Here is a 22,384-nt window from a genome sequence, read left to right as displayed (position 1 = left end):
ATTATTATCCATAGATAAACTTGATCATAGACCCACAATTCATCGGATCTCGACAAACACACCGCAAAAAGAGATTACATCGAATAGATCTCCACAAGAGAGGGGGAGAACATTGTATTGAGATCCAACAAGATAGAAAAAGCCATCTAGCTAATAACTATGGACCCGTAGGTCTGTGGTAAACTACTCACAACTCATCGGAAGGGCTATGGTGTTGATGTAGAAGCCCTCTGTGGTCAATTCCCTCTCTGGCAGAACGCCGGTGAAGGCTCCAAGATGGGATCTCGAATATAGAGAAGGTTACAGCGGTGGAAATTGTGTTTCGGTTGCTCCCTGGATGTTTTCGGGGTATGTAGGTATATATAGGAGGAAGAAGTATGTCGGTGGACGCCCGAGGGGCCCACGAGACAGGGGGCGCGCCCTCCTATCTCGTGGGAGCCTCGGCTGCTTCTTGGCTTGCACTCCAAGTCCTCCGGATCACGTTCGTTCCAAAAATCACGCTCCCGAAGGTTTCATTCCGTTTGGACTCCATTTGATATTCGTTTTCTTCGAAATAATAATATAGGCAAAAAAACAGCAATATGGGTTGGGCCTCCGGTTAGTAGGTTAGTCCCAAAAATGATATAAATGTGTAAAATAAAGCCCATAAACATCCAAAAGGGGTAATATAATAGCATGGAACAATAAAAAATTATAGATACGTTGGAGATGTATCAGTCGCTGTGACATAGTACACTTCGCTGACTTAGCGGCCATAGTGCAGAAATACTGCGCAATGGAAAGCGCTTGGAAAACCCAAACAAACTTCTGGGATAATCCGGCTCTCACTAAAACCTTCGTCCGAACTAAAAGGGCAAACTCTCGTAAGTTACCCGATTCAATTACCAAAAAATCAAAGCCCGATGCAAGGCGCGGAACCGTATTGGGGGAATGGCTCAATGGGCCATGCAAAATTCATAGCACACCAGATACCACGCCAACACATAGCCTCAGAGCATGTTGGATACTCCGGTAGGTAGCAAAGAGCGGCGACGATCTCCTCATAAATCACAGAGTAGAGCAACATCCCTCCGGAAATAACAATACGGTATTGACAGTCTTCGAGACTTTCACCTCAAATAATAGGCGCAAGCGAGCTCAACGGAGTCTTGCCGAAGTTTGCCACGTGGCAACAATAAATCCGTGAAACGACACGGCTATAACTTACAATGCCAGTGATGAACCTCAATTCCGAACAGTCCGGGCGCCAGCCGCTTTAGTCCTTAGTCCAATCATGGACGGCTTCCGGCTCACTAATTAAAGTGCTCATGGACGGGGAAGCGGACTAAACCTCATCTACGAGGAAACCCTCAACAAGATGGAAATTGACAAGAGCCGCATTGAGCGAAGTAGCACGACCTTTAGGTTAATCATCCCTAGCCGGGAGGCGCGATGTGCGGGAAAAATCACACTGGATGTGGTATTCGGCACGCTGGAGAATTATAGGTCCTAAGAAATTACATTCCAAGTGGCCCCATTCAGCAGCGGATACCACACCCTCTTAGGGCGGGACGCATTCACGAGCTTCCAAGCTATACCCCATTACGGGTACATGAAGCTCAAAATGCCCAGGCCCAATGGAATAATCACTCTAGCTAGTGATCCGGACGTCGCACTCCGCGCTGAAAATAAAACTGCCGCACTAGCCCTGGAGGCATTATCAGAAGCCCTCGCGGCCGAAGAACTGACAATGCTGTGAGCCACAGTGGACAGAGATGACGTGATACTCGACAAGCGACCCAAGTCCACCTTATTCAAACCCACGGACGAGATAGTCAAATTCCAAGTCCACCCAACGGACCCTACAAAGACAGCTTCCATTGGGACACAGTTGAACCCCACAATAGACGCCACACTGCGAGATTTCCTGCGTGAAAATTGGGATATTTTCGTCTGGCATCCTTCAGACATGCCGGGCATCCCACACAGGCTGGCCGAACACAGCCTCAATATACTGAAAGGATACAAGCCAGTCAAGCAGACTCTTAGGCGCTTCTCAGAGCCTAAGCGGCAAGCCATGGGAGAAGAGCTAGCCAAGCTACTCGAGGTCGGATTCATCATGGACATCAAACATCCGGATTGGCTAGCAAACCTGGTAATGGTACCAAAGAAGGACAAATCCTGGTGCCTATGTGTCGATTTCAAGGACCTCAATAAGGCTTGCCCTAAGGATCCCTTCCCCCTCCCCCGCATTGATCAAATCATCGATGCCACCGCAGGACACGACTCATTGTGTTTCCTTGACGCATATTCCGGATACCATCAAATCAAGATGGCAGAGTCCGACCAAGCCGCAACGGCCTTCATTACGCCATACGGCCCCTTCTGTTTCAACACCATGCCTTTCGGGCTCAAAAACGCCGGCGCAACCTATCAACGCATGATTCAGACATGCCTGGAAAAACAAATCGGCAAAATAGTAGAGGCTTACGTAGACGACGTGGTCATTAAAACAAGACACGTTGAAACTTTAATAGATGACTTGAGGCTCACGTTCGACAACCTCCGAACATACAACATCAAGCTCAACCCGGAGAAATGTGTCTTTGGTGTACCCTCCGGGAAATTGCTCGGCTTCATCGTTTCCAATAGAAGAATTGAAGCAAATCCGGCAAAAATCCGAGCTCTGTCACAGTTGGCTATGCCAATAGACCTCAAGCAGATTCAGAAACTAACCGGATGTGTGGCTGCCTTAAGCCACTTCATCTCCTGATTAGGAGAAAAGGCACTACCTCTTTATCGCCTTCTTTGACGCACCGAACACTTCGAGTGGACGGATGCGGCCACGGCCGGACTGGAAGAAATAAAGCCACTCTTTGCCACCAACCCAGTACTGACCGCACCAAATACTGGCGAGCCCATTCTATTATACATAGCGGTAACACACCAAGTTGTAAGCGCAGTGCTCGTCGTCAAACAAGAAGCAGACGGACACAATTTCCTGCTCCAAACGCCGGTATATTACTTGTCCACTGTCCTCACTCCATGCAAATCTCGATACCCACACTATGAAAAGATAGCGTACGCGATCTTCATGGCATCCCGGAAGCTACGACATTACTTTCAAGGGTGTTCGATTATGGTGGCCTCCGAAGTACCACTAAATGATATAATAAATAACCGCGAAGCAACGGGCCGAATTGCTAAATGGGCTATCGAGCTCCTTCCATTTGACATAACATACAAACCACGATGGGCCATTAAGTCGCAAGTACTGGCTGACTTTGTCGCCGAATGGACAGAAGCCGAACTCCCTAAAGAGTACGGCGTGTACTCCAATTGGATCATGCACTTCGACGGCTCTAAAATGCTAGCCGGATTGGGAGCGGGTGTTGTCCTGACATCCCCCACCGGATACACGGTCCAATACGTACTCCAATATTATACACAGACACCAACAATGCAGCCGAATACGAGGCTCTGTTGCATGGTCTTCGGATGGCATTCTCCATGGGCATCCAACACCTCGAAGTACGCGGGGGCTCGAACCTCGCAATATCTCAGATAAATGGAGACTTTGATGCCAAGGATCCGAAAATGGCGGCTTATCATAATGTCGTCCTCAAAATGTCAGCTCGGTTCGAGGGGCTCGAATTCCACCACGTGGTCAGGGAAAATAATCAAGCGGCAGATATCCTCGCCCGCATCGGCGCTAAATGCGGCCCCGTCCCACCTAATATCTTCTTGGAAAGGTTGTTCAAGCCATCCGTGGTATGGGAAGGGGAGTCCGGAAATATTAGTCCGGCTCCGAATACAACCCCAGATTCTGAACCATCTGACGTAATCGGAGGCTCTGCCACCAAAATAACACCTTCGGCCCATGAAATCATGGTTGTCATCGCCCCGTGGACCGAGCCCTTCTTAGCCTACCTAAGTAGGCAAGTGGCGGTGATAAAAGCTTCATCCCAATATTTAAGAGGCATGGATGCATGAGCTAACAGAGAGAGACCGACCTCAACAATGTGGCGGTGTTTGCGCTCAGCAGAGCCATTCTGTTGATGAGCATGAGGACACGACACATGATGGACTATCCCAATGCTACGAAAGAAGGAGTTGAGTTTCTCATACTCCCCTCCCCAGTCACTTTGGACTGAAAGGATTTTCCTATCAAATTGGCGCTCAACAAGTTTCTGAAATTCTTGGAAGATAGAGAAAACCTCAGATTTGTAGGTAAGCAAATATATCCAAGTGAACTTGCTATAATCATCAATAAAACTGACATAATATTTTTTTCTACCAAAGGAATCTCGGGCATGACCCCATACATCACCGAAAATAAGTTCTAATGGAGCATGAGACTGACTTGGGATAAGGAAGCTGATGGCTCTTGGCACATTGGCAAGCTTCACACACAGACTCATTATTTTGACCATGAGATAAAAGAAGATTGTCTTTATTGACTATTTGTTTGACGATGACCGAAGAAGGATGTCCTAGTCGTTGATGCCACCGTGCCAAAGAAGGCTTGATGACGGAGTGGACTTGACGACGCTTGCGACCTAGTGCTCCGGATGGAATTGGGTAGAGCCCTCCAACGCATCTACCGTGATGAAGGAGTTCCCTCGTTGCCCGATCCTTGATGAAAAAATAACGAGGGTGAGTCTCAAAGAAGACATTATTGTCGGTGGCTAAACGAGACATGGAGGCAAGGTTTTTGTCAGCTTGTGGGGCATGAAGTACATCTCGAAGAACTAGATCACGTTTTAGTGTAGGGGAATTAATAGAACCTTGACCGATGTGAAAAATATCCATACCTCCACCGCTTGCGGTGTGAATCTGGTCGCTACCATGGTAGCGCTCACGGAGAGCAAGCTGCTCGAGTTCATTAGTCACGTGGTCCATCGCGCCAGAGTCCACGTACCACACACCATCGCCACCGCCCTATTCACGTATGGCAGCAGCGACATGGCGAGCGTCAGGCACATAGTCTTCGTCGAACCGATGCCAGCAGTCGATCACCTCATGGCCAGACTTTTTGCAAAGCTGGCAGCGAGGGCGACCACGGGAGGGAGGACGATGGACGTTGTTGTTGGTGAAGCCGCCGCCGCCGTTGGTGTTGTAGCCGCCGCCGTCGTTGGTGGTGTAGCCAGCCCCCCCCCCCCACCAGAGCGAGTGTCGTCGCCCTGGGAAGGACCGCGTCCGCGCCCACCGCCGCGTTGCCCCTGGTGACCGCGCCCATGGCCGCGACCACGGGAGGCAGAGTTGACGGAGGATTGGCGAAGATCGCTGCCATGCAGGAGGGTGAGGCGGGCATCAAAACTGAGCAGCTGGCTATAGAGCTCCTGGATGGTGATGGGCTCGACCCTGGCGGCGAGTGCGGAGACCACCGGGTTGTACTCCATGTCCAGGCCAGCGAGAATTTTGGAGACAATCTCCGGATCAGAAAGCGCCGCAGCAGTGCTTGCAACTTCATCGGTGAGACTTTTAATCTTGCCAAGGTAGTCGGACATGGACATCTTACCTTTCTTGAGATTGGTGAGCTCAATGCGAGTATTGATCGCCTGGGCTTGACTTTGAGCAGCGAACATGGCGTGGATGGTGCGCCACACCTCGGCCGGCGTCTGGAGCGTTGCGACCTGGGCAAGGATCTCACGGGAAAAGGAACCCATCAAGTACCCTTGAAGTTGTTGTTGCTGTGCATACCAGAGGGAGCGTGCAAAGTTGACGACTTGTTCTTCTTTGCCTTCCTTGGTGATGGTGAGAGTGGCCGGCGGTGGCGGGCTCTTCTCGTCGAGGTGGTGCTCCATCTGTGCGCCTCTGATCTGAGGCAGCACGACGGCCTTCCAGAGCAGGAAGTTGCCCCTCGTCAGCTTCTCGTGTGGTGGTGATCCGAGAAAGGTGGTGTTGGTGGTGGTGGAGGAGGAGGCGAAGGTGGAAGATGAGGAGGTGGTGAGTGCACCCATGGTGCTTGCTGTCATGGCAGCGGTGGTGGTGGACATGATCTCGGTCGCCGGAGGTAGCTAGATGCAATCTCTTTCGATCTAATGAGGAAGAGGCTCTGTTACCATGTGAAACGATATTGTGGAAGCGTTGAACCCTTTGCTCGGGCCGCACTTGTATATATAGAGGCAATGCCGTGGCTTATAAGGCGAGATCGAGAGAGAACGATCGTTACAGGAAACGATCGATACAGGAGGATTACGGGGGAGAGATAACAGAAGAAGAGATAGAGAAGGGTACAAGGTTTGAAAGATATCTATCCCTATACAACTCTATCTCTAACTAACCAACTATTTCAACATTAGGGTCAGAGATAAAGGAAGGTACAGAGCTAGCATTAAGGTTTACCTAGTTGACTTAGACCAATAACTAATACTGCTGCCGCCACACCCACTTGCGCCGGTGAGCCACATACGCCGCCTCCTTCCTTATCCTGCTCTGCATCGTCGGGCCGGTGATGCCGCCTCATCCTCCTCGTCCATTGTCGTGCTATCATGGTTATATCAGCCGTCATAGCACCTGAATCCAAGGTTTTGGTTACGAGTCAAAATTTTGAGATTTCCCATGGTTACCGCGTATTTCCGTGCCCCTCGGTAAATCCCCGTACCAAGCAAAAATACCAGTTTTTTGAATTTTTTGAATTTAAATACTCGATTTATAGTAAAATAAGTAGGATCTAATTAATGCCATGAGAGTGGGTTCTGGCGTGTTGGTAGCAAACCTAGTTCCTGTTTTGAGAGGTCTCTGGTTCAAATGTTCGTTCATTCACTTATTTGAATTCAAAATTCAACTATAAAATTCGTTCGATATATCCTCGGTATTTCTTGGTATTTCTCGGTAACCGTGGTAACCGCGTTTATCAGTCCCCCTCGGTAAAAAGCCTCATTCGGTAACCAAAACCTTGCCTGAATCACACAAGAACAGCAGGAATTAGCACCTAGGCAGTCCATGAAAGCGATATGTGAAAGAAATTAATACGAGGAATGATGTAAAGAGCAGAGAATAAATAGCATGAGGTAGATGAGCCGAGGAGCTGGACGGATAGGAGTAAGCGAAAGGAACGGAATGGGGGCGATGGCGTACCGAGGCATATGTACACATACCACTTGGCAAAGGAAAGAGTTGACACATCACCCACCATGAATGCGCGCTTAGAAACTGAAGTATAATTTGCTGCTTGAAGTCTGAGCGGAGCAGTTTTCAGTAGATGTGGCGTCGGCCATTATCGCCAGGGTCCCCACCTTTCTTCGTCGCAAGCAGGTCGCCCGGGCCGGCTGGATCGACTGGCGCCCGATTCAGCCGCATCCCGCGCAGGCGGCCCTCGAGGGCTGGATCCCTCGCGCACCTCGCGACTCGTGTTGGCTGGATTCCCTGGGCCGCCGGCTCACTCGCGCGCGTCCCGTCGGCTCCCTCGAGCGCTGGATCCCCTCCACCACCGATTCCCTCGCGTGTGTTGCCTCGAGGGGAGCCGCTGGATGAGACTTGCGGCAGAATGTCGAGCGATCGCACAGTTAGGCGCCCGACTGGGCCAGCCCACGCTGGCAACGTCCAGTGTAAAAAAAGCAACGAAAAATAAAGGCGACAGCTGGGACCGGAACTCACGATCGTTCTCTTTTATGCAAACTGAGCTAGCCACCACGACTAGTTAACGCTTGTGGTCGAAAGCCAACGCGAACGGCTTAAAACTAGTCACATCGGCAGGTCGCATTATTTTTCCTTTTAAAATCTTTTCTTGATAATTCTGAATAATCTTTTTTAAGTCCAAACGTTTTTGGCAAAAACACAAACGAGTTTGAAAAAATGTTAGCAATTATTCGAATTTGTAACCAAATATTAAAAACAGGAACAATTTGAAGTTGTGGACAATTTCAAAAAAAAGGAACATCTTTTTTAAAATTACGACTAATTTTGATAAACACGAACAAAAAAAATTAAAGTTTACGAAACGTGATTTCTTTTTGAATTGTGAACCAAGTTTCAAACTGAAATATTTTTTGAATTTGTGAACAGATCTTGAAAAGACGGGAACATATTTTCAAATTCCGAACAATTTTTGACAATCATGAACAAGTTTTGACAAAATGCGAATAATTTATGAATTTCTGAATACTTTTCAAAAAAGGAACATTCTTGAATTTGTGAACAATTTTTTAGAACAGGAACTTGTTTGAATTTGTGAATTTTTTAAGATGGGAACATTTTTTGAGAATCACAAACAAGTTTTAAGGATGTGAACATTTTTTTAATCTGCGAACAATTATAAAAACGGAGACTTATTTGAATTTGTGAACAAATTTTGAGATTTTTTAAAAGATGTGTACAATTTTTGGATGTGCAAACAAATTATAAAAATAGGATTTTTTGAATTTGTGAACAAATTTTGAAAAAAGAGAACACTTTTTTTAATATGACCTTTTCTGAAAAAAGTGGACATTTTTGCGTCTGCAAAAATATCAAAACTCTGAACAAAATTTGAAAAAGAGCAAACATTATTTGTAATTTGTGAACTATATTTTCAAAGAGGAACATTTTTGAAAAAAGAACATTTTTTATTTATGAACAAAAAAATTAAACAAGAACATTTTTTTAAGTTCAAACATTTTTTATTTTTTAATTCTGAAAGGAAAAAATAGAAGGAAAAGGAATTAAAAAAGAAATAAAGAAACAGAAAAACGAAAAAATAAAAATAAAGAATGAAAAATAAAAAACTATATTGAAAGAAAAAATAAAAAGGAAACAGAAAAAACCAGTGAAAACCGGTTCAGGAACCTTCTAGAAGGTTCCCAAAACCACTCAGGAACCTCCTAGAAGGTTCCCAAAACCGGACACTGTAGCGCATATGTGGTCTCGTAATTGGGCTGGCCCATCCTGGTCGCTTGTCGCTCGGGTCTGTGCGAAACAGCGGCAACTTGACGCAATGTGCGTCCGTTAGGAAATTCCCCGCTGGATGTGGGGGTCAATGAAGCATTGTGTATCTTCGTGAGTTATATAGACAGATAAATGGGCCAATGAAGCGCACTCAACGACAGGCCTTCAAAATAGTCTCTAGAGTAGTTTTTTACATCGCATGAAATCAATACCAAACGAAATCCAAATGCAGCGAAACTTTTTGTGAATTTTTTTTGGACCAGAAGACACCGTATGGGCTAAGAAAGTACCTAAGGGGGGTTTCGAGGGGCGCACAACCCACCAGGGTGCGCCTGGGGGCCTAGGCGCGCCCAGGTGGGTTGTGCCCACCTCTGTGGCCTCCCGCACCGCCTCTTTGCTCTATAAATACCCCAATATTCTAGAAACCCTAGGGGAGTCGACGAAAATCAATTCCAGCCACCGCAAGTTCCAGAAACATCAGATCCAATCTAGACACCATCGCGGAGGGGTTCATCATGTCCATTGGTGCCTCTCTGATGATGCGTGAGTAGTTCTTTGTAGACCTACGGGTCCGTAGTTAGTAGCTAGATGGCTTCCTTTCTCTCTCTCTCGATTCTCAATACAATGGTATCTTGGAGATCCATATGATCTAAGTCTTTTTGCGGTGTGTTTGTTGGGATCTGATGAACTTTGAGTTTATGATCAGATCTATGTTTTATCCATGAAAGTTATTTGAGTCTTCTTTGATCTCTTATATGCATGATTGATTATAGCCTCATATTTCTTCTCCGATATTTGGGTTTTGCTTAGCCAACTTGATCTATTTATCTTGCAATGGGAAGAGGTGCTTTGTGATGCGTTCAATCTTACGATGCTTGATCCAGTGACAGAAGGAGAAACGACGCGTATGTATCATTACTATTAAGGATAACAAGATGGGTTCTATTTCTACATAAATAGATCTTGTCTATATCATGTCAATGTTCTTGTTGCATTACTCTCTTTTCCATGAACTTAATACGCTAGATGCTTGCTGGATAGCGGTCGATGTGTGGAGTAATAGTAGTAGATGCAGGTAGGAGTCGGTCTATGAATCTTAGACGTGATACCTATATAATGATCATTGCCTGGATATCGTCATGAGTATTTGAAGTTCTATAAATTGCCCAACAGTAATTGTTTTCCCACCGCTTGCTATTTTTCTCGAGAGAAGCCACTAGTGAAACCTACGGCCCCCGGGTCTCTTCTTTAATATATTTGCCTTCGCGATCTATTTTCCTTTGCTTTTATTTTCAGTTCTATTAAACCAAAAATACAAAAATACCTTGCTGCACTTTATTTTATTTGCTATCCCTTTATCCAATCTATTATAACTTTATCCCATCTCCATGCCAATTTCTGGCGCTGTTGCCCGAAAGGGATTGACACCCCCTTTAATACGTCGGGTTGCGAGTATTTGTTATTTGTGTGCAGGGGCTGTTTACGTTGTGTTGCGTGGTTTGATAACATTGGTCTCATCACTGAGGGAAATACCTATCGTTGATGTACTGCATCATCCCTTCCTCTTTGGGGAAATACCGACATAGTTCTAGCAGACATCAGTTTGCAAGCCTGGTAAGGTGCTCTCCCACTTAAGTTATTTTGGATTCTTCCATTGCTTCAGTCATCTCATGAACTTCAGTTGTTTCTTTGTGGTACAGGTTTTCTAGTGCCTCGACAACCTCAATGGTACTAGATTGTTCAAAATGTTTCTGCAACTCTGTGTTCATGCAAGATAACATAATACTCTTGACAACACAGAAATCATTCTTGTAAGATATGAACACGTTGATGACATCCTGAGCCACCCCGGGCGCTGGGAAATCCCCAAATTCTTATCCAACGCATATTCTTTCTTAGCACTTCTGAGAACATATCTCAAAGTGTGGACCCAATCATCATAGTTTCCGCCCATTTGCATCTAACTTTTCTTTCTCAAACAAAGGAGCTAAATTGAAATTATTAAGAGCCATTGATCTACAACAATAAACACAAGATTCACTTAGACATTTTTTCATAATTAATTAGCACTAGTGTTTTAAAAAATATAAAGTGCACTCCCACTCAAATTAATATCTCTCATAATTAAAAGTGGGTGAATCAAGACCCTGATCTTATTCAAAACCTTTGATGTATCCATCTCTGATGACGTGAACTTCGACTGGTGGGTAGTCCTTTGTTGATCATATCTCCATATGACTCTTGTTCATTTTTTGATGCTTTGTGCTCCAAGCTCGAAACTATTCGGAGTAAATTGTCTATAATTAGGTTTTTGGATTGTTGAAAATATGAGCAAATTACTACGAGATTTAATCCGAATAAACACTAAATAAACCATGACAGCCATAACAGAGACTAAACTAATCATGCAGACTAGCATAGTAGATGAACAGATCAAATCTAGGGCACATACTAGAACTAAGAATTCTAGCACGATCTCGAACAAGGAGGGCAAGATCACATACGGTGCAGTGGGCGCAGGACCTCCAACGTTGATGTTGTCACCCATCTTGTTGAGGAAGAGGTTGCCGAGGTCGGGGAAGAAGTCGTCGGCGGTGAAGTCGTCGCTGCCAGCAGTCGCTCGAGTGCGCTTCCCAAAAACCTGATCGCCCCTCTCCCGTACAGGATCACGAGAGGCGGGGTTCCGGAGGACTGTTGTCCCTTCTTGCGGTGCACGCCGAAAGGAGGGATGGAGAAGACTTGCGTGGCGGCGCAATGATCTAGAAACGGCGATGCGAAACCATGCGATATGGCGGCGGCTAGGGTAGACGTCTGCCTAACTATATAGTGGGTCGGGTAGGTCGTGGGAATAAGCCCCACGTCCGAGTCGTCGCGATCCAAAAGAATCAGAAACGGTTTAGTAATTAATGCGTCTATTAATTATTAATTAAATAGTCATTAATTTTTCCCGAGCTGCAAAATAATAGACAACATGCATAGCTCTGTCCTCGGCTCGGCTCATTCCCACGACGAGGCGTGGCGAGGCGAGCAAAGAGGAGGAGCGCGAATGTAGGTCTCCTTTTCTCATGCTCATACAAGTGGTAGAAAAGCTCACATTATAAAGAGGTACAAGTCTCTCTCAACTTCCAGGGTGGGACTAAACTTCAGTCTCACTCACATCACTCACATGTGCGCATTAATTGCCCAAGAGAATTTTAGAATTTTAGTTGAGCTTTGGGCCAAAGGCCCACTAGCAAATTCCAACACGTTGGCATGTCCCTCTATGACTACGCGGACGAGTTGCCTCTACTCCTCTCCGTCAGGGCGCAGATGGTGAGGTTCTGATTCAACAAATTATTCGACATCTTAATTTTATTTCTCTCATCTCTAAGCTCAGGGCCAGATTTTTGAGAAATTTTTGTTTTTGCCACTTTAGATTTTGCCAATTTTCCTTATGCCACTCTAAATTTTAACATTTCACTTTTGCCACTCCTAGTTTTTGACAATTATCACACTTGCCATTCCCGTAGCAAAAGCAAAATTTTCAGAGTGGTAATTGTGATAATTATCAAAAGCTAAGAGTGGCAAAAATGAAATAAAATTATTCTGCTTTTGCCACAAAATGGCAATTATGATAATTGTCAAAAACAAAGAGTGGCAAGAGTGAAATGTCAAAATCTAGAGTGGCATAAAAAAATTGGCAAAATCTAAAGTGGCAAAAACAAAATTTTCCCCAGATTTTTGGGTCGTCAAACATGTAGGCATTTTATTAAATCGACAGAAGATCTCATGGGTGCACACAAAGTGTTTGTGGAATTGCCTCCACGAGGTTGTAGTACATGAAACAGTTAGTTGTTTAGGAAGCGTGCCTTTTTCAATCTCCTCTTTGTTTGTAGACTTGCGGTATGATATATATGTGGATGACATCTGATTATGAGTAAGAAAATATCGAACTTTGTGTCCTGTCTCCACTCTTACCATTTTGTGATAGTAAGTTTGTATTTTTTGTGTGCAAAACAGTAAGTTTGTAATGTTACAAAGGCGATTTTATATAAGTTGATTTGGTTTAGACTGTGCTGCTCATTTCTTGACTGCAAAGGGTGGCTTGTTGTGGTTATAGCATTGCTATAGCTTGCACACAACTAGATTTTGCCAGATCATTGCTTCGTCTTTTCTCAGTTTTACTAGTTGGAATATATTTTTGGTTGAGGGGAGAACTTCCTGGTAGAACTGTAGCTTAGATAGGGAGTGATCCATTCTGGAACCCCTCTGGCAACATGCAAAAAATGTACTCCGTAAGTAAATCCATGGGAGTGATTGTAGAAGTGCATGCTCTAGCCAATGCAACCAAAAGACCAATCTGATGGAAGAGACTAGGCAGCACATTATACGTCAACATTCCCCCTCACGTGTGGCTCCCTCAGGCCTAAACGTGGACCGAAAGTGGGCTGCAATTTAATTGCACCAGCCGGGTCTTGAACTCGAGACCTCTTGGCTCTGATACCATGTAGAAGTGCATGCTCTAGCCAATGCAACCAAAAGACCGATCTGATGGAAGAGACTAGGCAGCACATTATACGTCAACAGTGATACTTTTCCCTATGCACATCTGAGACGGATCCAGATTGCATGTTATGCATATAGCAGGGGCGCGATGGAGTGCGATGTAGCATTTGTTCTAGCTTCACAAAGGCAGGCTTGACCAGGCCGTCATCGATGTCCCCTACTGGTTTAGTAATTTTTAGTAATGTTTTCGGAAGTATGAGCATCTGCGATTTCAGGACTATGACGCATTAGTTTAGTAAAAAAAATTGCCATACACATTGCATAGTTTAGTAATGTTTTTAGAAATGCTGCAAATAGAATAAGAACTGAATTCGCGGGGGTGCTGCAGGTGCGCAATACATATTAATGTGGTGCCCCATATTTCATTGGAGGAAGGATTACATAGTTTTACTTTTACATAAATGGGTGCATTAGATTTATCATCACTTCAGTTCTAGCTCCTATCAGGTGGCCTATTTTTTTTCCTTTCATTTTTTGAGGAAAATCGATTTTCATAGTCCACTCTATACTGAAGTTCCTGCATTGCCTAATATTGTCCATGTCAGATATAAAGCTAAGAGTTATATTGTGTACAGTGGCGGAGTCAGCTCAATCAGATTGCCAACATATGAAGGCCCCTGACCGACGGCCATTTGCCCATGGAAAAGCCTGATTAGTTCTTCATGCCTGATATTATTTCAAGGAAGAGACCACAGGCAGAGTCGAGGCAGCTGTCCCACTGATTGTGTAAATAGATCGGAGTTGTCATGAGGGTTCATAACAATGGATGTAAGCTTTCCATGAAGGTCAATAATATATGGAAAATATGCTAATTTTATATCTAATGTAAGATGTGGGCGTACTATTGCTATTGATTGCCCTCGAACTTTTTTAGGCCCTATATTTATTTGGTTATTGTTTTTGTATACTTTTGAAACTCAAAGGGGTTAAAACTCTCATACATCCAAGAAAACTGAAATGGTTGCATCTGCTTATTCATGATTAGTATATCACGGAACATGAGTCTTGAGTGGTGTTTTTTTTGGAATAATATGAGTATATAGTTACACTGCACTTTTGTTTTCAAAGTGTACATATATGGATGGTTTTTTTCCCTTCAGAAAACACTTGTTATCAGCATGCTGCATTGATAATATTGCAGCCCGCATTTCAAGATTATTCGGTCACTGCGATTGGCTTTGAATGAAGTTATTGCACCAGTATTTCCTCCATGGTGGAAACCTTAAAGATGGAAGTTTTATTGCAACAGAAATATTACAGCCTGCAGCTACATGAGAGTTTGAGAATCCTTATCAGAATGAGGCCTTGGAGGTATTGAATCTTATTTACAGGAAGCAAGAATTGGCCTACCAGATCGTCGATTAAAGAAAAAGAAAAGGTATGCTGAGCCATAGTGAATATTGCTCAAGAACAAAAGGAATAGTGAAATATTGTTCCCTACAAAATTGTAGTGATTTTTATTGGCTAAAACATATAAGGAACACACATTTTGTTTAGAGTATACAACTATTGGCTTATGAATTATACCATGTGTGCCGTTAAGTTTTTGTTATGTATTCTTTTGTCTCAAGATGAATAATAATGTGTATGCTCTTGATTTTTTATTCAGGTCAAGTTCCTCGGTTTTCTTCACAAAAAAATTCAAGAGTTAACATCTTCTCTTTCATGTCAAACATATTTTTGGGTTGTAAAGTATGTTGTTTCCTAAATAATGAAATTATAGGTTATGCTATTGACAATACTTTTCATGTTACGGCTACATACTTAAAACAAGATTATACGATAGACACATTGTAGCTTAGATAGTGAAACATGCCATCAACGAATTATGGTGATGATTCTCCGCGCAGCAAAGTGCACGAATTCTTCTAGTATATGTTGATGTTTCAAGTGCATATCCCCAAATTAATAAAAGCGGATCGGTAAGAAATAATTCCACAATTATCCGAGTGTTTTGCTAAACTCATGACTTAGATAATTTTCATCGTGATTGAAGAACCTTTATATTTTGTCATAATGATTCTTATCTTCATTCTGAATTTTTTAAACATTTCAAACATTTCATTATGAATTTCTTTGAACCTTTCAAATTTTTCAGTCTGAATTTCTTTGAACCTTTCAATTTTATATCAAGTAAATCATATTTACTCAAATTCTAAATGAAGTATAATTATCAACCGCGCCCTGGTTCGCTCATCAGACCCCATACATCACTGTGTATTTTAATTAAATTCAAAATCAAAACATTTCCACGCTTCATCTACATGAAGATTATTTTTCTGATATAACCAAGTAGTGCCACATTTAAGTGGTGTTATGAGACTTCTCAAGATGTTTAGCATTAATGCTATAAAGATTCAATTCAAGATTTCATGAATGAACCACCAATAATAGAGGTAAATCCAAAACATATTCTTATAACAACTTGAACAACCATTGTTTAAACTTATAAGAATATTCACCGCATAACCCAAAACATACTGTTTTAAACAACCCCAGAACAAAATACCTATAACTTGATCCTAAGATAAATCTTGAAGATAAACTAAAGGCATGACTTCAACGGTTTTGAGTAGCGATCCCATCGCCATTCCCGATTTGCATCACAACTTCATTTATTCTCAACTTGCAAGTTTTGTGTAGTCTTTGCGTCGGTTTGCAAGTGAGAGCAAGCGATCAGTATCAAATACTTATGACATACAAGAAATCAACAAGTAGAATAACATTAACTTTATATAACTTTTATACCTTTATCGGAAGAACCGTTCTTCAAGAATAGTCAAGAATAGTGAACCGTCACATACACAGTTCTTTGGGCTTCATCGTAGCCCAAGGAATTGTTAATATACCATTGACAGGCAGAGTCGATCGATTGTTAGGACTTTGTACAAAGCTACATCATGCCTTCAATGAATTGAACCCAAGCAACACCTGAGGGAAGAATAGCAAGAACATTAAACCTTCGCATCCACATGTGATCCAAATCAAAACCTGCATCTACTCATAGAACTGCTCATGATGCCTCTGTTGGAAAACGTGGTAGAAAACAAAACAAAATTGTCCTACGATCACCCAGAAACAATATGAAGATGCATAAACGGTTTGGATCGTGATTTTTACCGACTCTGGGTGCAACGAAAGTAGACGAGCCGATGTAGATCATACTTGGAGTCCCTCGTATCGTCGATGAACGATCCCGCGAACTTCCACCGAACGATCCCTCGAACAAAAGACCGGAAGCACGGTCTCTCTACTTGGTTGCAAGCATACGATCTTCATGATCCGGCAGCGCTTCGCCGTCTAGAGCTAATCGTTGTCAGAGAATTAGAGGGAGGGTATTAGAAACACACATGACTTCTAATTATGAGGATTACAGTATCTAGGTCAAGCTCTAATCGATTAAGTAGGATTAACTAGAACTACAACTAGAGGACTAGAGGAGGCTCCAAAAGTTGTGTGTCCCAAAGGACAAAACCCTCTAGTATATATAGGTTAGAGGGGGTAGGGGCTTCCACCAAGGAGGGAAAGCCCCTCCTATTGGCGGCGGCCAATATGGCGAGGAGAAAGGGGGGCGACACCTCCACTTGGGCCCTTGTGGCCCAAGTTACCTTCCACCTCTGGGTCTTTTAAGGCCCGTTGGTATTAAACTAAATATAAAAGCCTCCTAAAAATTATTAGAGCCTTTTATTATTAATTTAACATCACTAGAAACATTTTTCACCTATATATCATTTATCGAGAATACCCGGTATTGCCCAATAAACTTCGAAACCCTTCCAGTGACCCCGAAACGCCTTCGATTCCTCTCGAATCTATTCCGAATATTAATGAAAAAAAATTCCAAAAATAAATCCATGATACTCTCATCCTACTAACACTCAGAAGATCGAGATTACCTTAAGCTTGTGACCCATGTAGGTTCAGTAAAACATAGACATGAACGAAACCCTTCGTTCAATGGTCGATAGCGGAACCTTGGACGTCCATATCGATTCCTATGACTACACAAATGACATTCGAGTGAACCTTTGGTTATTATGTGATGTTCCCTTTGCTTTGCGATACTTTACAAAACCCGAGATGCATCGGTATCCTCCTGAGTCATACACATGCTCATTATATCGTTGCCCTCATTACCGGTTTTGTTCTTATTTCTCGTTGAAGTGTTTTAGCATCCCAATGACGTAGTCACATGTGTCTTGCGAGGCAATGATTGGTGTCATCACACTGAGAGGGCCCTAAGAATATCTCTCCAGCTCCGGAGGAGCAAATTCCGCTCTCGAGCTATGTAGTCCCTTGTCAAACTTTCTGATGAACATGTACGTTGTTTTTATGATCATCGTGTTACAGATGATGTTTCAACCCCAAAGTTCACCGTACGGTAGGAAGTGACTACGATACTCTCATGGTTTGAGGAACTGAAACACATGTTAGCACTCTGTGTTATAACAATTGGTTTCAGACGATATTATCTCAAAGTATAAGTGTATAACAAACAAATGTGGAACCTGCACTCTTTTGATCTTGCCTATGAATCTGTTGGGTTGTCTAATAATCACCATTTTTTAAGGTCTTTAGCTTGATGCTCTTTGAGACCTGTAATCATTCGATCTCATCATTTTACTAGATGTGGAAAGATTGGATTTTGTTATTTTACGGTACTGTGTAGACAGAGTTGTAAGTGTACTGGTATTTTTTTCGCAAAAAAAAAGTGCACTGATTTTTAGGTCAGACTATATCCAACCGGTCAGCAAGGCCTCAAATTTCTGATGAAATGGGCTGACCCATGGCCTGATATATGGGCCACGGGGGCAGGCCGAAGGCCGCTGCGTGTCGTCTTCCTCCATTTCCCTTGGTCAACTGCATCGGGGCTCACCGGATTGCGAGGAAGGGCGGAGGCGGCGACACCTTCCAGATCCGCTCCGACGCCGGCGTGCGGGCAACTCCGGTGAGTCCACTTGACGCAGTGTACCTCGCGCAGATTTTTTTTCTCTCGTGCGCGGTACGGTGGTTGGGCGGGGGCGCAATCGGCGGTTTGCAGAGAGGAACTAAATCCGTCGCGCGACAGCGGGGAACGACGCGAGATGTGGCCGCCGGTGGAGGATGAGGATTACTCCTTCCTCTCGACGGCCTGTCCACCCCGACCTCCTGCCTCGCCTGGTCCATAGAGGCCGCCGCCAGCGCGCGGAGGTGGCCAGCGGCGAGCAGAGTCTGAAACTCGTGTTCAAAAGTTCCTCGTCTCCCAGAGTATGGTCTGAGTCACTGAGAAACTCTGAATAAGTTGAATCCGTGGAATTTATTTTCAAAGCATGATGTTCCACCATCTAGTTGCATACAGCTTAAATTGAACTGCGAGCTTTTTTGTTGATTGTAGGGATGCTGCTGCTGTGATGTATTTTCTTTTTCTGTTGATTGATGAACTGGATGCAGTCACAGCCCCCAATGTTTCTTTTGTCGACTTTTTTAGAGATGCTGCTGCTGCTGCTGCTGCTTTCTTTTATCCCAAGTGGTGATGAACTAGATGATCTCCTACGATAGTTTCCACATTACCATATGGGCGGTTCTCACATAACTACAGGCGGCGCAATCGTCATGTATGCTGGCGCTCCTTTGCATAGAGTAGTTGACATATATGCAGTTGCTACATTTACACATTAGTGCAGTTGCCATATATGGCTGCTGCTTTTTGCATAAAGCAGTAGTCTGTGCTGTGCATCCATGCAAGGTCAATCAGAGAAGCCCCACTGAAGGCGCTAATTTTCTTTATCTTCAATTATATGTGCAAAACTATAGAGCGTAGCAGGGATGTTTTAACCAGTGGCCCTCTCTCGCGTCATTCTTTTAATACTCTCCGTGTTTTAAAATGAACAGGGGTTTTTGAAAATGCCGAGGAGGAAGAAGAGCCGGTTGGATCCAGTTGCAGGCGGCAGGCAGATAGCCAGTAAGGTTTGTGTTTTTCACTAATTTACTGCCCTTTGTTAGTCATCACATTGCCAACATCATGTTGTTCATGTAGCATTTTTTTTTTTGCATAGCTAATTTCTTCTTATCAATTGCGGCACACATACCCCTTTTTACCACATATTTTCATATCAATTGTCGCTTTTTTCCAGTAGTACTTGCCGAAATCATACTACATAGTTACCAATTATTTTGCTCAGGCACAGGTTGATGGAACTAAGCAGGCATCGCCACACGCCATTTGTAAGCTCTACGAGCACATCAACGAAGGCCAACGCGTTGCTGTCAGAGCCATGGGGACTGGGCCGCTCCTGGACATCAAGTGTGCATACTTACACAACACTGTCCTAACATGGTTCACAAGGTTGTACCATTCAGGAAGGAGAGGGTTTGTCGTGCCCGGACGCGGGTTCATTCCACTGACCGAGGAGTCTGTATATCATATTCTGGGCATCCCTCGTGGAGATATCGAGGTCAAGTATGAAGCCGACTATGACATGGAACAGGAGTTCGCAGCTAGTTTGTTTCCGGGCGATGGCAGCACGCCAAAGATCACGACAGTTGCTACTGCAATCATTAACCATAACGAGGCTGATGATAGATTCAAGAAGTTATGGCTTATTTACATTGTCTCAACCGTGTTGGCCCCTACGACCGATGCACGGATCAGCAACAAGTGCTACCCCATGCTGGTAACACACTCTTCTATGAGAGATTTCATATAGCAGCAGCATCTCTTTTGTTTGTTTTTCTCTTGCTTGCTTTGACACTTTATTTATTTATTTCATTTTTGTTTTGAAAAGGCGGATATCAACCGGGCAGACAGGTTGAACTTGTGCAAATTTGTCGTGGACCAGCTCCACGAGCACCTCTCAAAGGGGAAGTACACAAATGGGTGCTTACTTTACTGCATGGTGAGTGACACCCCATCCAAAATTTTCTTGGTTTCTCAAAGTAAACATACAAGTATACTTACTAGGCATCTACTTTTAAGCATGTTTCTGGTTTTCTTTTATCTGGCAGCTACTCCCTCTGTTCCTAAATGTAAGTCTTTGTAGAGATTCCACTATAAACCGCATACGGATGTATATAGATGCATTTTAAGTTTAGATTCATTCATTTTGCTGCGTATGTAGTCCACCTAGTGGAATCTCTACAAAGACTTGTATTTGGGAACGGAGGGAGTACATTTTTAGTACTCCCTCCGTCCGGAAATACTTGTCTTCAAAATGGATAAAAGGAGATGTATCTAGACGTATTTTAGTTCTAGATACATCTCTTTTCATCTATCTTGATGACAAGTATTTTCGGACGGAGGGAGTATTTGTTTTCCTTAGCCAACCACATAAGTATAATATCAGGCAACTATGTGCTCCTCCATCTTGCCCAACCTGGGTTTATTAGCCATTTTGGGGTTCCGCATATTTTTGCATGTCCTACTCTCTGATTTATATCTTTTTTGTTCTGTCTGTTTATTTTGTACCCACAGCTAAGGTACCTCGATGCTTTGGATTGTGATGGCATGGAGCTTGAGTTAACTGACACACCATATAGAGTAAACGCATGGTCCAGGACCCAGGTTGATGTTGTCGCTGAGCTGGACATGTTAGAGCATGATCCACCCTGTTTTGGTAAACTTCAGGTTCTTTTCACCTCCTCCTCCCTCTTTTTTTTTCCACGCAGCATTAATGACAACAGGTTCATTTCAGAATAGTACTTCCGAAGAATCAAACCTTTTTTTGATCTCTTTTTTTCAAACATGTACATGCAGCTAAAGGAAGAATTCAGAGAGGAGGCTGCTAGTGGATCAGGCACAAGCACATTGGGTTCGGAGGCCCTGGTGGCTTCGAAACCTGGATGAGGCAAAACACCCACCCAAGTTGCTCTGAAAATGTAAAAACAAGACTCCTTTTTTCTTTTTCTTTGACAAGGATGAGTTGATGTGCCATCTATCCTATCACCTTTTCTCACACCCAAACCTCACCCTAAATTGCTCTCATAATGCCTTTTACTGTTTTTTTTTCTGCAGAACAAGCTTAAAGTACAGGGGATCATCCACAAGTTTGCATCAGGGTTGGAGACCCTCCTTGGTGATCTCGTACAGGGGATGACAGCCCCAACAGCAAGTAATTCAACCAAAAGTAGGAGGGGCGGGCGCAATGAAATGGAAGAAATGATGATGCATTGTTTGAAGATTCGTCGTCATCAGAATCTGACGGTGACGGAGATGGGGACGATGATACGTCGTTTGCGTCGTCATCAGGATCCGTAGTGCTAGCAGAATGAAATATTTTCTGGTTTACTTTGTGCTGGTTGCTAAATTTATTTTGATATTTTGTAGTGCTAGCGTGAATTTATCTATCAAGAGTCAATGCGATTTGCGCGCTGTCCCCTCTATGCTAGTGATTGATAACCAACAATACTGGAGCATTTTCAGACTTCGTTTATCAACACAGGATTATAATAATCGTCGTTTGACATCGCTGTTCATTTGGGACATTATAATTCCTAATGTTCGGTCGGAGTTATTCTCTCAGCATGTAATCGGGCCATTAGCCTATAGAGTTTCTAGATGCTGTCAGGTAGTTATGGGTCATCTCGTTTCTATGATCCTAGATTCCACGTTCACGCTACCTCGTAAGAGATTTTAAGACATCTTCCAATGCATGGGAGTAGCAACTAAACTCCCCAATACATATGTGTTTAGTTTTTGGTTGCTAAGCTCCCTTCATTTAATTAGGCATAGACTCAGATTTGTGTTTCTACCTAGGTATACGTGCTTAGCATCGTTTCTTCCTGAAACTGCAAAGTAAGAATTGATTAGATTACTAAAAAAGGCTCGCGCTCCGATTTATTTATAAAGCAACGACCAATCATCATACAACTCAACACACTCCACTCAACACCACAACGCACACACTCAAGACATGATACATGGGTGATAAGAACAGGTACACAAAAGAGCCGTGTATGACAAACCGGGGGCTCTAAGACGGTGTCTTGAAGAAGAAAACAACACCTAAATGCCGCC

At 43.6% G+C, this 22,384-nt stretch overlaps 1 protein-coding gene across 1 annotated transcript; it reads left to right on the top strand.

Moving 5' to 3' along the window:
- Positions 1–18,190: 18,190 nt before the first annotated feature.
- LOC123138738 (uncharacterized) lies at positions 18,191–21,831 on the top strand. Its single transcript, XM_044558640.1, has 7 exons — positions 18,191–18,340; positions 19,264–19,338; positions 19,554–20,045; positions 20,157–20,267; positions 20,843–20,995; positions 21,125–21,246; positions 21,383–21,831. Exons 1-6 carry the CDS (start codon positions 18,191–18,193, stop codon positions 21,212–21,214), a joined length of 1,071 nt encoding a protein of 356 aa, XP_044414575.1. The 3' UTR covers positions 21,215–21,246; positions 21,383–21,831.
- The last annotated feature ends 553 nt before the right edge of the window (positions 21,832–22,384 follow it).

Source organism: Triticum aestivum, chromosome 6B (genome assembly GCF_018294505.1).
Source record: "Triticum aestivum cultivar Chinese Spring chromosome 6B, IWGSC CS RefSeq v2.1, whole genome shotgun sequence".
In the NCBI taxonomy this organism is placed as follows: domain Eukaryota; kingdom Viridiplantae; phylum Streptophyta; class Magnoliopsida; order Poales; family Poaceae; genus Triticum; species Triticum aestivum.
Note: the sequence above shows the minus strand (reverse complement) of the source record. Positions and strands in the feature narration are given on the sequence as shown.